The 13,701-nt window shown below is 37.4% G+C and overlaps 1 protein-coding gene across 3 annotated transcripts in view; it reads left to right on the forward strand.

The window, feature by feature from the left end:
• Nucleotides 1-13,701, forward strand: part of LOC120427089 (uncharacterized) — a 292,743-nt gene that overhangs the window by 259,771 nt on the left and 19,271 nt on the right. For all 3 annotated transcript variants that reach the window (XM_039591941.2, XM_039591950.2, XM_052709634.1), the window contains one exon: nt 11,929-12,001. In XM_039591941.2, the coding sequence (XP_039447875.1) occupies nt 11,929-12,001 (73 nt within the window). The remainder of the gene's footprint in view (nt 1-11,928; nt 12,002-13,701) is intronic.

A 13,701-nucleotide genomic window follows, 5' to 3' on the forward strand; every position in this document is an offset into this window, starting at 1 on the left:
TGAATGTTGTTCCTTGACCTATTTTAGGACTCTGTGCCAAATATGAGCAAAATCGGTCATCATTTACCCATTGATACTCGTCGGAGAATTTTGTATGTAATTCCATCCAAATATTTTCAAAAGTGAGATTTTTATTGGAAATTGAATGCTCGAAAACTTTGTAGATCATACCAAAGCTGTAAAACTTGACCCTGAAAAGTTATTAGCAATTTAAATTGTTCTTTTTTGTATAAAAAACATTTATTCCATCAACTTTAGCCTCGGGTATCAATGGGTTCATCTCAACCAAATATGTACGCTCAAATTTGGCCCAGAGGCTTAAAATAACCCAAAAAACCTTTTTTCGCTTGTGGAGCAGTGGGTCATTTTTTCTGGGCACCCTAATAATAATGTTTCACTAGATTTCGCGGAAATCTTCAATTTTCAGGAATTTTACGCTGTCTACGAAACCGTGGAAATTCACAAACCCTTATCATGAAATTTAATGGTATGAAGTTTTAAAAAGCTCATAACAACTTACACCTCAAGAAAAAGATGCAAGAATTGCCAGATATTCAAGCTTATCAAATTATTTGCAATGAAATCTTTAAATTTTTCTACTTCTTTCAATGTTTTTAATAACTTTAAACAGGATTATCAGACTTTGAGGTATCTCAATCTATAGAAAAGCTGGAACATTCTGAAATGTGGTTTCACATAAACTGTTACTATATTTATTAGTGTTAAAAGTAAACATTTTTGAAAGCGTGAATGTTTTTTTCCAACTCTGGATAGTCTCAATAACATACAAAAAATCAAATAAACATCTGAAAAATCGTTAACAATTCAATTATTAAAGAATTCCTTGAAAATCGTTGGATAATAAAAGTATAAAATTTCTGACTGAATTTCTGGAATTGAACTTTGCTAAAAAAAAAAACTTTTCCAACGGTTTCACCAGAGGTGAAATAGAGCCTTTCTTACAAAATGATGAAACTCCGACAAATATATTGGTGAAATTAATTTTTCAGAATCATAATGATACCTACCAGTGAGAATTTGATCTACAGCTTCGGATCTTTTCAGACTAAACCTCGAATGCCATTTTTTTTTAAATTTCAGAGTTACATTATGGTTTGCAAGATAATTATATTTAATTAAGAAAAACATATTGGATTGACCTTATTAGGAAAAAATAAAGTGTACTCAGTCTTTAATGTTAGTCTATGATTAACTAAAAACAGTATGTCGTCAGCTGTGTGCTATCTTGTGACATAGACCATTTTGGTCGAAAATGAGTTAATGATGACGTTTTGCTATACTTAACAAACACTACAAGATGCTTTAAGCCGATTTTGGAAACTTGCTTCCGTTTCCCGGATATCGCAATACACACTTGTGACATAGACCAATTTATCATCAAAATGATCGTGCAGACTTGTGACACGTCATACATGTTGTTGGAAAATGAGGAAATTTTTTCTTGTTTTTCACAAATTTATGTTGATACACATTTTCTGAAGGCAATGCAATCTTTGCTTTTGAAAGTATACTGATTAAGTCGGTTAAACAATTGATTTAAGTCTATTTTAGTTTGTATGGAAATTCTGTGCACACTTGTGAAACAAAAAATTGAACTTGTACTTACTTTCGAAACACACTTGTGACACGTGCTTTTCAGATTTTTGTTTACATTATTTACTGTATCTTTTAACTGGTGTAACCAAATTAGTTGAAACTTGAAGCGTTTGTTGAGCGATAGTATACGAACCGATTACTTCAAAAAGTTTGGCTCTATCATTCATAATTTTGAAATTGTTTACCAACAAACTTTAAAAAACGATTTTCTCGAAAAGTACTAAATGGTCGTTGTCACAAGATAGCACACAACTGACGATGTATCGATATTGCACTTTGTCGATCTATTATAAGAAGCCAGAAAGAACACTTACACGCGCAGCGTAAAACGTGCAAGCGTAAATGTGCTGGCGTTTATGCTTCGACTTGACGACTTGTCAATCTTTCGAGCGAGAACGAGCCGGGAGTTCGAATTTGATGTTCAGTGTATGATTTTGTATAAAACCAAAAAAATTATAGGAAAAAATAGGGTAATACGTTTATTTTTCTCGTATCAAAACTATGTGGACAATGCCACAGTACAGTAGATTCGAACCAAAACAACTTTTCAGCCTTAAATTCAACAAAACAACTTTGCTCAACATTGCCACCTAAACCAGTTTAGCATTTTAATCGAAAAATCAACCTAGCAAAACAGTTTGCAACACACATCAGACACCGTGTCAAAATTCGTCGTCGTCGCCAAAGCGAAAGGAACGGATTATCGCGCCAAAATCTAGAACGCGCACTTTGCCGAGTGAGTGTCGCGCAGCCAATTTGCGAGGTATCGCGCAACGACCACCGCGCAGACACCCCAGATCTGGAGCTATCTAGATTTCAAGCGTTGTGTCGTATGCAGCGTTAGACCCTCTGACGTTGTACCCCAGTTATCAGCATGACAGCTGTCAATCAGATGGGTTGTCGCGCGACGAGCACTGAACCTCTACCTACAGAGGTTGTGTCTAGTCTAATGTATGCAATCAATTTCCGTTTGGGATGATCGTGATCGTCGTCGCCAGGCCAGGAAAACATGGCCATGGGCAATGTCTGCGCGCGCATCTTTAACGAATCTTATGAAACGGAAAATCGGTTCCATGTCGTCAGCTGTGTGCTATCTTGTGACATAGACCATTTTGGTCGAAAATGAGTTAATGATGACGTTTTGCTACACTTAACAAACACTACAAGATGCTTTAACCCGATTTTGGAAACTCGCTTCCGTTTCCCGGATATCGCAATACACACTTGTGACATAGACCAATTTATCATCAAAATGATTGTGCACACTTGTGACACGTCATACATGTTGTTGGAAAATGTGGAAAATTTGTCTTGTTTTTGACAAATTTATGTACACACATACTTTCTAAAGGCAATGCAACCTTTTGTTTTTGAAAATATGCTGATTAAGTCAGTTAAACTATTGATTAAAGTCTATTTTAGTTTGTATGGGAATTCTGTGCACACTTGTGACACGTAGTACAATTTTACTTTCGAAACACACTTGTGACACGTGCTTTTCAGATTTTTGTTTACATTATTTACTGTATCTTTTAACTGGTGTAACCAATTTAGTTGAAACTTGGAGCGTTTGTTAAGCGATAGTATACGAACCGATTGCTTCAAAAAGTTTGACTCTACCATTCATAGTTTTGAAATTATTTACCAACAAACTTTAAAAATCGATTTTCTCGAAAAGTACTAAATGGTCGTTGTCACAAGATAGCACACAACTGACGATGTTTCATCGAAACGCCACACGTTGAATCACAAATAAATTCGCTTCCGCGCCACCAAATTGCCGCCGATCGATCGAAATCAATATCGTCGAGCAAAATAAAGATAATAGTATAATTGGCTGCGATGTGTCCTCATCTGCCGCAAGGTAGAGCACACAAATAATATATTCATTAGCAGGCAGCACGGGACACATCGCGCGCGCGTAATTTCGACACTTCCTAGGAAAGCCTAGGAATACCTTCGTCGCAAGACCCCAAAAAAACAGAACCATGCTAATTCACGTGCCATAATTATGCAATTGCTGTCCGCGTGTGGTTGTTGGCGTGACTCAAAGGGAGAACCCCCTCCACGAAAAATTAATCTCATTATTTGACGCAGTCTTCAACGCCGCGTCGAGGAATAATTCGATCTTGACCAGCACTGGAGGGGGTTGTGTCATTAGTGGAGGCAAAAAGCTCCAGGGTTGACATTGAACACCTCCAAGCGCGCCAACAAGTTCGGCAGTTTGGAGCTGTGAATCAGCAGATTTTTGGTGCAGCTTTGGCCGGGCCAATCGGGCACCGGAAACCTTCGGATCTTAACTGCAATTATAAATAAAACGGTTGAAATTCGTACGGCAATATTTGGTCGAAAATTGACGTCCAGTGTGGATAGTTTCGAGTGAGCTGGCAAAAAAACGGACCAGGGAAGTTATTTGGTCATTGAAATAAACTATTTGAAATTAAAAAAAAAGTGAGACTGTGTTCTATCTTAATGGCAGGGTTGTCAGTTACGTCTTCTTAGGAACACATTTGTTTGATTCCAGAGTCTCTTATTTTGAAAAAAAAAAAAGTTTATTCTGCATATTTACAGAAATTTATCACGATTTTTGCAATTTGAATCTTTCAGCTTTACCGGTTTCTCAATTTTACCAAGAAAAACATTTAAAAAAACAGAAATTCCATGTCAAACCAGCAGAAAACTTTTTTATACATTTTTAGCAAAATTAATCATCACTTTTAAATTCTCTGCAAAGTAATTTTCTACGTTTCACCAATCGACCTTTCCCCCCTATTTTTTTTGAAACATTATTCATGTATTTTTGTAGAAATAAGCCATTTTAATACGAATAGAAAACATATAAAAATTTACATAACAAGCCATGGTTTTAAGATTTTTATTTTCCTGGAAAAAAAATAAATTTTCCGGTGCTGTAAATTGGAATTTTACAAAAATCTAAATATTGTTCAACAAGCCAAAACATGCTTTATATGTTAATCAACGCAGGAAAATGCATTTCAAATTATTTTCAGTTAATTATATCTATTTCCATTAAAAATTTAGAAGTTTTTTGAAAAACATATTTTTTACACGTTGATTCGGGCCTTACACTAAAAATTCTTCCACTGTAAGATAAATTCCCAAAAAAAGGTTTTTTTAATGGAGAAATTTTTAAATATGTTTTAAAGAACTGAAAAGGCATAATAAATGCTTGTGTTTTTTTATGGTGATTTTTTTTGAAAAATGAGTTTTTGAGAAAATTGATAAAAAAAATTCTTTAATTAGTTTTTAGATGCACACTCAAAGTTGCATTATAAAATGAAACAAATAACCTTTTTTAAATAAAAAATATCAGAAATTTGTCGAAATATTTTTTTTCAGTTTTTTGGTATTTTATCAATAAACCCTGCAAAATATGTTTTTGAAGAATGTATGACAAAAGGCCGAAAACCATAAGGTAGAATGGAAAAAAATGTCGAATGCCAAAAGGTCGAATGGACAAATGATAAAATTGACAAAAGGTCGAAAATGGACAAAAGGGTCGAATGGAATAAACGTTGAAAGCACAAAAGGTCGAATTGAAAATAATACAAATAAAAACTTCTGATGTGAGCCTTAATGCAAAAATATTGAAAAGCAGCTATGGAAAGGTGTTTTGAACGGATTTTTTAAAAGTCAAACTTTTTTTTTAAAGAACCGTTCAATTACTATATTATTACAAAAATTTAAATTTTTTATTGAATGTAAAACTTTTCAAAAAGTGGTTTGGTGTTCATTTGAAAAAAAAAAATGATCATCATGTGAAGGATGGATAAACTCACAGAAAAAATCGGATTTGTTTGCAAGAAAATATTTTAGAAATTTATAATTATTATTATTTGTTCCATTTTTCACACTCGACCTTCTGTCCTTTCGACGTTTTGCCCATTCGACCTTTTGTCAATTCGACCTTATGTCCATTCAACCTTTTGTCTTTCGACCTTTTGTCCACATTCGACCTTTTGTCCATTCGACCTTATTACCTTTGACCTTTTGTCACACATCCGTTTTCGAAAGGACAAGTAATTTTTCAACAATTTTCTATGTCAAACTTTGATAATTGGACTACTTGTTGCTGAGATACATCCTCTTAAAGTTAACATTCTGTATAACCTTATAAGCTCAATTTTTTCAACTGACGATTCCTCGAAAACTATTGGTTCAATTTTAAATGACCTCACCTTTAAAATGTCTAAAATTAGTTTTTTTTATCCCATGCTTTATTTTTAATTTATTTTTTTCAACATTTTAAAACTAAAGTTTTTCCAAATTTCTCATCAAATAAATTACGATGAAAGCGATTTTAAAATGCATTTCAAAACATTTTTGTTAAAAACGTGAAAAAATAGTTTGCGTTTAGTTAAATATAAAAAAATAATAAAGAATTTTTCAAGTCAAACGTGATTTTTCTCTAAAAAACTTGCAATTTTTTAATTATGGTTTTATTTGAATCCAAAACAGTCTGCCAATAATATTTTTGCGCCTCTCATTTGAGCCTTTAATTAAATTAAGACCTACGTTTGAAATTATTTTTTATTAAAAACATCAGCAAATTTCACAAAAGTTTCAGTTTTAACATTGAAAATTGAACCAGTAGAAAATCACAGGCTAATTATGGGAAAATTAAATAAAAACATTTTCACTGAATCTTATTCTGTGTGGGCTGTATCTAAGAAACTTATTATCCGATTTCCAAAGTGCCAGAGAAAAAAAAATTAGGATTTTTTTTCTTTTTCTTTCAAGAAGTATTTTTTAAACTCAAAAAAGCCAAAAAAAAAGATTTAAAAGTACTTAAAAGACCTTATCATAACCTACAACATTGCCGAAGATACCAAATCGATCAGAAAATCCCTTCTGAAGATACAGAATTTATTACCTTAACTTACCCACTTTGTATGACCAGCCCAAAAAAGCATAATGGTAAAGAGACTTCTATAGAAAAACGAATGATGCAAATTGACTTCTTTTGACTTACGGAATGCATGGACAAAATTTCATAGAAATTAAAAAATTGAAAATTAAAAAAACCGCGAAAAATTTTGCGAGATTATAGAGAACTACGCAATTGAAATTCCAAACAAAGTAATGGTCGAACTTTAAAAAAAAGTACAATTTTGTTATACGTTACAAAATTTTCAAACGTTTTGAAAAAGATTTTTTAAATATATTTAAAAAATTGCAGTAGCCTCAGTAGATGAATTCAGTACATCACTTAAGATATCCCAGACCCCAACGCCCAATTTGACACCACTAAACGACATCCCACGGGTGTTATCTAACGACACCCAATCACCGCAAAAGCGATTTGACGCCAAGACTTAAGCCAACTTCACCGCACTCTCCAGTGTGAAATTCAACGCCCCAAAAAGCCGTCCAATCCCAATCCCCATAATGTATCAACCTCCACGACCACCGTCAAACCTCGCCGATATGATTTAACAGGTGCAATTTCGAACTGATGTAAAGGCGTCGCCGGTCGTCGTCACCTTCCCGAATCACCACCACTTATGCGCATGCTGACTTGTGCTTGACGGGTTGATTTCACTGCTCAAAAGTGCTAATCATGCCTGACTTGGTCTAACGCGACCGTGTCTGATGGGAAAGTGTAGGTACTATTTGATGGTGGGCGTCCCCAAATTTGGAGACCCCTTTCACCTGGCAGTGCGTAGATTACGCAACCCACATTTCGGTCAGCAGTTCAGCACTTGTCGGACGGATAATTGAACACCTGGAGGCGACGCCGCCGCCGCAACAAAAGGGTCTCGGACTATCCCTTTCCGTAGCCGCGACTGATTGGATTTCAAACCCGCGAGCGACGTCTGCGGTCTTGTGGTAATCCGGGTTACAGATCTACCGAAGGTGTCCAAACATTTAAGCCGTATTAGGTTAGTAATTGCAGCGGGCTTTGAAGTGGTTTTCTAGTATCTCTGCTGCGGTAACGGTGCTTATGGTGAGATTACTTTGTTGTTCTGCGAACTGGAGTCGGTGCGCTATCGGGCTCGATGACAGATGAAAAGCGATTTTCTGTGTTCGAAATCGCCTCCGGCGGGGTCAGCTGCATTAATTATGCATTCATGGTGAGCTGCCTAACCCAGTCTAGGCTTAGAACGGACGAAGAACACCATTAGAAGCTGTTCTTGGTGGCGATTGTTAGCTGCGCTCAACTCCGCGGACTTGAACAATATCACCCTAATTGGCAGTTTTCCAAGGAGTTTGAGACGTTCTGTACCGTTGGATATGCTGAAAACGGTCAGCTTCATCATTATGCACAGCTCGCGAGGGGCAGGAGATATCGCAGAGTGCAAAAAAGTGCATCGTTTTGGACATAATGGAGGTCAAGCATCACGCGCCAATGCGCCCCGAACACAATAAATACCGTCTCACCACTTCGCAACCCCCCCTTAACAAGTTCTGTACGAGACGATGTTTATGCAACGTAACATATGTTCCCAGCTCGGGCATGTGTGATGCGCGGCAGACTCTCGGGGCCGGGGAGATATCGAGATCATTATCGGACGGAGACGGTAAGGTACATCGGGCAGGGCTCACCTCACTCACCGGTCACCTCGCCGATTATTTGATGCGCATAAGTTATAAATGGGTTGTCGTCCAATCGCTGCAGCGATGGCTCGAAACAATAGGGTCGTCCGGTGCGTTGTAGGCCTGCATGGTCATTAGCTGACGGACGGAGTCAGCCTACGATGTAACTGTCAAACAATGTGACGAAGGTACCGCGACTCTTTGGACAGGTTGATAAAGGTCCCAGGGGTCAGATTGGTTGAACTTCAGCGGACCCGTTGAAACGTTGCGAAATTAGAATTTGGTTGTCATCACTGTTGAGGAGTTGCTTGATAACCGAGATCTCAACATTATTTGAAGTCATCAAGCTATGAACTCAGAGAGTCCTTGGAAAACAACATCTTCAATCAAACTCCACGTAGTTATGAAGACATGCTCCACAAACAAAGTCGTCTCAAGTTCTTAAACTGGTTCTACCACTCCAATCAATGACCTCCTGCTTCATCAAACCAATCTGCTCCAAGTAATTAGACCGCAAGATTCCACCCTGATTGTCCTGTGTAAATAATGGACCTCAAAAGCCTCAATTCATCAACGTCCAGACCTCTCGGAAGGAGAGAGACACCTTAATGATCGCAACTTTTCGGCCACTTATTTGTACTTAAAAACAACACCCAACTCGACGATTAAAGGGGGTGTGCAAAGTGTTATGATGTATAGTGCTGCTGGGCTAATTCTACCCGGGGTTTTTGTGACCCCAGCAAGCAATCAAACGGACCCCCTACCCGCTAATGAGTGCACCAATTTGCCGACGCCTACACGTGTGCCTTCTAGCGTTAGCCAAGAAGTGTCGAATTGGTGCAACTCGCAGGGAGGGGCGCCACCAAATGGTCCCGACTCAGGGTGGAGCGGTGCACAGTGGGATTTTAATTGTACCCCAAGCACTTTCCCTGACAATATTAATATTTGGTCTTTTTGGTCATTTTGGTCATTTTGGTCATTTTGGTCATTTTTGTAATTTTTGTAATTTTTGTAATTTTTGTAATTTTTGTAATTTTTGTATTTTTTGTCATTTTTGTCATTTTTGTTATTTTTGTCATTTTTGTCATTTTTGTAATTTTTGTAATTTTTGTCATTTTTGTCATTTTTGTCATTTTTGTCATTTTTGTCATTTTTGTCATTTTTGTCATTTTTGTCATTTTTGTAATTTTTGTCATTTTTGTCATTTTTGTCATTTTTGTCATTTTTGTCATTTTTGTCATTTTTGTCATTTTTGTCATTTTTGTCATTTTTGTCATTTTTGTCATTTTTGTCATTTTTGTCATTTTTGTCATTTTTGTCATTTTTGTCATTTTTGTCATTTTTGTCATTTTTGTCATTTTTGTCATTTTTGTCATTTTTGTCATTTTTGTCATTTTTGTCATTTTTGTCATTTTTGTCATTTTTGTAATTTTTGTCATTTTTGTCATTTTTGTCATTTTTGTCATTTTTGTCATTTTTGTCATTTTTGTCATTTTTGTCATTTTTGTCATTTTTGTCATTTTTGTCATTTTTGTCATTTTTGTCATTTTTGTCATTTTTGTCATTTTTGTCATTTTTGTCTTTTGTCATTTTTGTCATTTTTGTCATTTTTGTCATTTTTTGTCATTTTTGTCATTTTTGTCATTTTTGTCATTTTTGTCATTTTTGTCATTTTTGTCATTTTTGTCATTTTTGTCATTTTTGTAATTTTTGGCATTTTTGTCATTTTTGTCATTTTTGTCATTTTTGTCATTTTTGTCATTTTTGTCATTTTTGTCATTTTTGTCATTTTTGTCATTTTTGTCATTTTTGTCATTTTTGTCATTTTTGTCATTTTTGTCATTTTTGTCATTTTTGTCATTTTTGTCATTTTTGTCATTTTTGTCATTTTTGTCATTTTTGTCATTTTGGTCATTATGGTCATTTTGATCATTTTGATCATTTTGATCATTTTGATCATTTTGGTCATTTTGGTCATTTTGATCATTTTGATCATTTTGATCATTTTGGTAATTTTGGTAATTTTGGTCATTTTGGTCTTTATGTCATTTTGGTCTTTATGTCATTTTGGTCTTTATGTCATTTTGGTCATTTTGGTCATTTTGGTCATTTTGGTCATTTTGGTCATTTTGGTCATTTTGGTCATTTTGGTCATTTTGGTCATTTTGGTCATTTTGATCATTTTGGTCATTCTGGTCATTTTGGTCATTTTGGTCATTTTGGTCATTTTAGTCATTTTGGTCATTTTGGTCATTTTGGTCATTTTGGTCATTTTGGTCATTTTAGTCATTTTAGTCCTTTTGGTCATTTTGGTCATTTTGGTAATTTTGGTATTTTTGGTAATTTTGGTTATTTTCTAATTTTGGTAATTTTTGTCAGTTTGGTCTTTATGTCATTTTGGTCATTTTGGTCATTTTGGTCATTTTGGTCATTTTAGTCATTTTGGTCATTTTGGTTATTTTGGTCATTTTAAAATACAAAAATAGAAATGCAAACAAGTAAAAAAATCATTAATGTTATTTATGATTAGATGAGCTTAATTCACGATTTACTGGAAAATGTTCAAGAAATCATGAAAAGTATTGTTTACGTTTTCATAAACAGAAATCTTTAAAGGTTCTTTTAATAACCATGAATAGTATTCAAAAATTCATGAATAATTGTATGGAATTCATGAAGTCATAAAAATATCACGAAATCGTGAATCAAATTATTCACGAAGTCATGAATCGCAGTTCTTTGAAACATTTTGTTCCTTTTAGATCTGTAGATTCGGAGTCGGATTTTTTTAAGGAACCCGGATTTGAACTCGGACAAATTCTGAAAGTATTATTTTTAATCCTGCAATCGGAGTTTAAAAGTTTCACCCAAGTTCGCCCACTGTTCAACAACCCCGTATGCACAACAACTGCATCGCGTCGACTAATGATTCACGTTCTAGCTGAGTGAAGCGTCGCGGTATTAGCTATTTTAATAGGCTAATGTGCCCTTATACGCGGGCCCGCGCCACATAAGCCGTTTCTAAGACCCGCTACGGCGTGGCTAATCGTACATTTGCGTACTAACCAAGCGCATGTTGTAGTGCTGCCGAGCCCAACCCTAAAAGTAGGGCTGGCGTTTTTTTTTGTGAAAGTTAAAATACCGCACTCGTGTTCTGGTATAGCTCGGTTCGCCGCGGCACTGGACATGAATATTAATTTGTTTGTAAGGAGGGTTGAACGGTGCTTTGGGACCCCCGCGTGCCAAAATTGGACCAGAACCGAAATGGGGCTTCTCGAGAATAAACTTCAGCTAATGCAATGTGATTCATTCGGAAATTATTTGCAGTCGGTGATCGTTAAGGGTATTGCGAAATATGCAATGAAACTGAAATGCCTATTATATTATAACTTGATTGAAAGCGAAAACGTGAAGCGTTACGCTGCAACTGTCAAATGTGCGTTACGTTGAACGTGCCCAACGAGTTTGTTGTCCTTGCTCAGCGATTAACTTTTCAACTCGCATCGATCTATCAAAAAAACAAAGTGCATTCTACCCTGTCATCAGACGAGGATCACTTTGCAGACTTCTCCGATGAACTCCATTACCTCGTCATCAGTCATGTTAAGTTAACAATTTGCAACTATCATCGTCATAACTGATTGTGCTCAGTTTTGCGCTGACTCACTCGGTATCAATCATCTCAACCGTTGATCGCGATCATGCTTCTGAACACCAATTCTAATGCGTTACATTTCTTGCGCTCTCTTCCAGGATCGGCCTGTGCGGCTTCGACAACCCGATGCGGGACCACAAGACAGATGAAGTCAAACGACACGTCGGACAGGTAAGTCAAACGACCAAGTGGCAATTAGACTAGAACCGACGACAATCGACCATTGTCGGAGCAGCTTGCGCGCGTCAGATTAAGATCAAGGCCGACTATCACGGTCGCGCGATCGGCTGGCGCTAGCTCTCCAGAACCTTACAAATGTCAGTCTCATCCGGCTGAGCGCGAAGACGAGCTGTTTAGCGAAATTAATTCATCTGGTGGAGGCGCGCGCGATCGAGAGTGCATCACGATGCCGCAAGTGGGCACTAAAGACCATGATCGGGGCACCGTTTTACGAGCGCGGTCCGAACTAATAAAGCAATTCGATGAGAAACTGCTGTTGTGAGCATGGCATATGGCATCCCCCTCAAAACCGTGGCAACGCGATCACGATCACGACGCTCTCTAAAGAGGTGCAGAAGAAGATCCATCAACACCACGTTGCTCCGGACAGATCCGAGCGCGGGCTACCTGCGCGGCGAGATCGCGGATGATCTTTAAATATCAAGGCCTAAACGCAAATGTACCCCGCGACGCCACCGCGCTCGAAACTATTCGTTACCGACTGGAAAGAACATCATCAGTCACTCGCGCGAAACGGCCTTTTCCTTTCTACGACTCGAAATCTGCTCACAACCATTTGTTTACATTCCATGGGGGTTTTGTCAACATTGGTAGAACCAGCGTCTTCATTTGTAATGATTAGCATGGACAAACTACATCCGCGATTGCAAATTGGCGTTTAATTATCACCCTGACGCTGATGTAACGCCGCACCGTTACTCATCAACAGCAGTGTTACGCTTTGTATTTCGTCAATTCTTTTGTTCAAAATTTCTAAAGCAATTTGTAGATTTGCACAAAAAGTCTAAAAAGCTGCCAACATGTTTGTTCTAGAAAGCGTAACACCATACCGTTACTGATCATCTGTCAAAAGTACGTTACACTCTATAACATGAACGATTTTATATATAATTGATTTGACATTTGCACGCACTCGGTCATTTCCGCTGTTCCAACTTCAGCGTAAACTTTCGATTTCTTTCCGCCAGCGACTGCCTGCACACCACTGTCAGCTGCCCAGCAAAACTGGATCTTCTGCCAGCTCGCTAATGATCGTGCAGAACTAGTCTTCCTTGAAAGAGCGTCGCCTTCCCCATGGCGATCCAGGAAATGGCTCTTCTTCGTGGCCTGCTGCGATCTGATTTACTGAGCGCCCCGACCTTTTTTTCTGCCACGATAATGTTTCACCTCCGGGCTACTAGATAATTGAAACACCTCGCGGCCTACTAAGACCACTTTTGGCGGCTTAACCTCAAATCTCGTTTCCCACGTGTGGCGTTCTGCACTCGGCTAAAGGGCTACTAATGGCTGCCGTTTTCGGTAATTACAGCTCTTCTCCATCAGTGAACTACAACTTCCTAGAACCGCTTAAAAACGCGTCGAAACGTTCAACCTTCAATCGGAACACGTTTCGAACCTATTGATAGGTCGGCGCGAGCAATTTCTTCCTACATACGCTGTCAATCAAGTCGAGACCACTTTTTTAAGGTTTCCACCTGAGCGAAAAAAAACACCTCCGCAGCACTGTCACGCTCAATCCCGACAGCACGAATCTCTGGACTTCCGTCTGAACATAATTTTACGCGGAGATGTTGGCGATCTGCCATAGATCAATTGTTAAGACAAAAAATTAAAGTGTCGCACCCCTCGTT

The sequence above is a fragment of the Culex pipiens genome, chromosome 3 (genome assembly GCF_016801865.2).
Source record: "Culex pipiens pallens isolate TS chromosome 3, TS_CPP_V2, whole genome shotgun sequence".
In the NCBI taxonomy this organism is placed as follows: domain Eukaryota; kingdom Metazoa; phylum Arthropoda; class Insecta; order Diptera; family Culicidae; genus Culex; species Culex pipiens.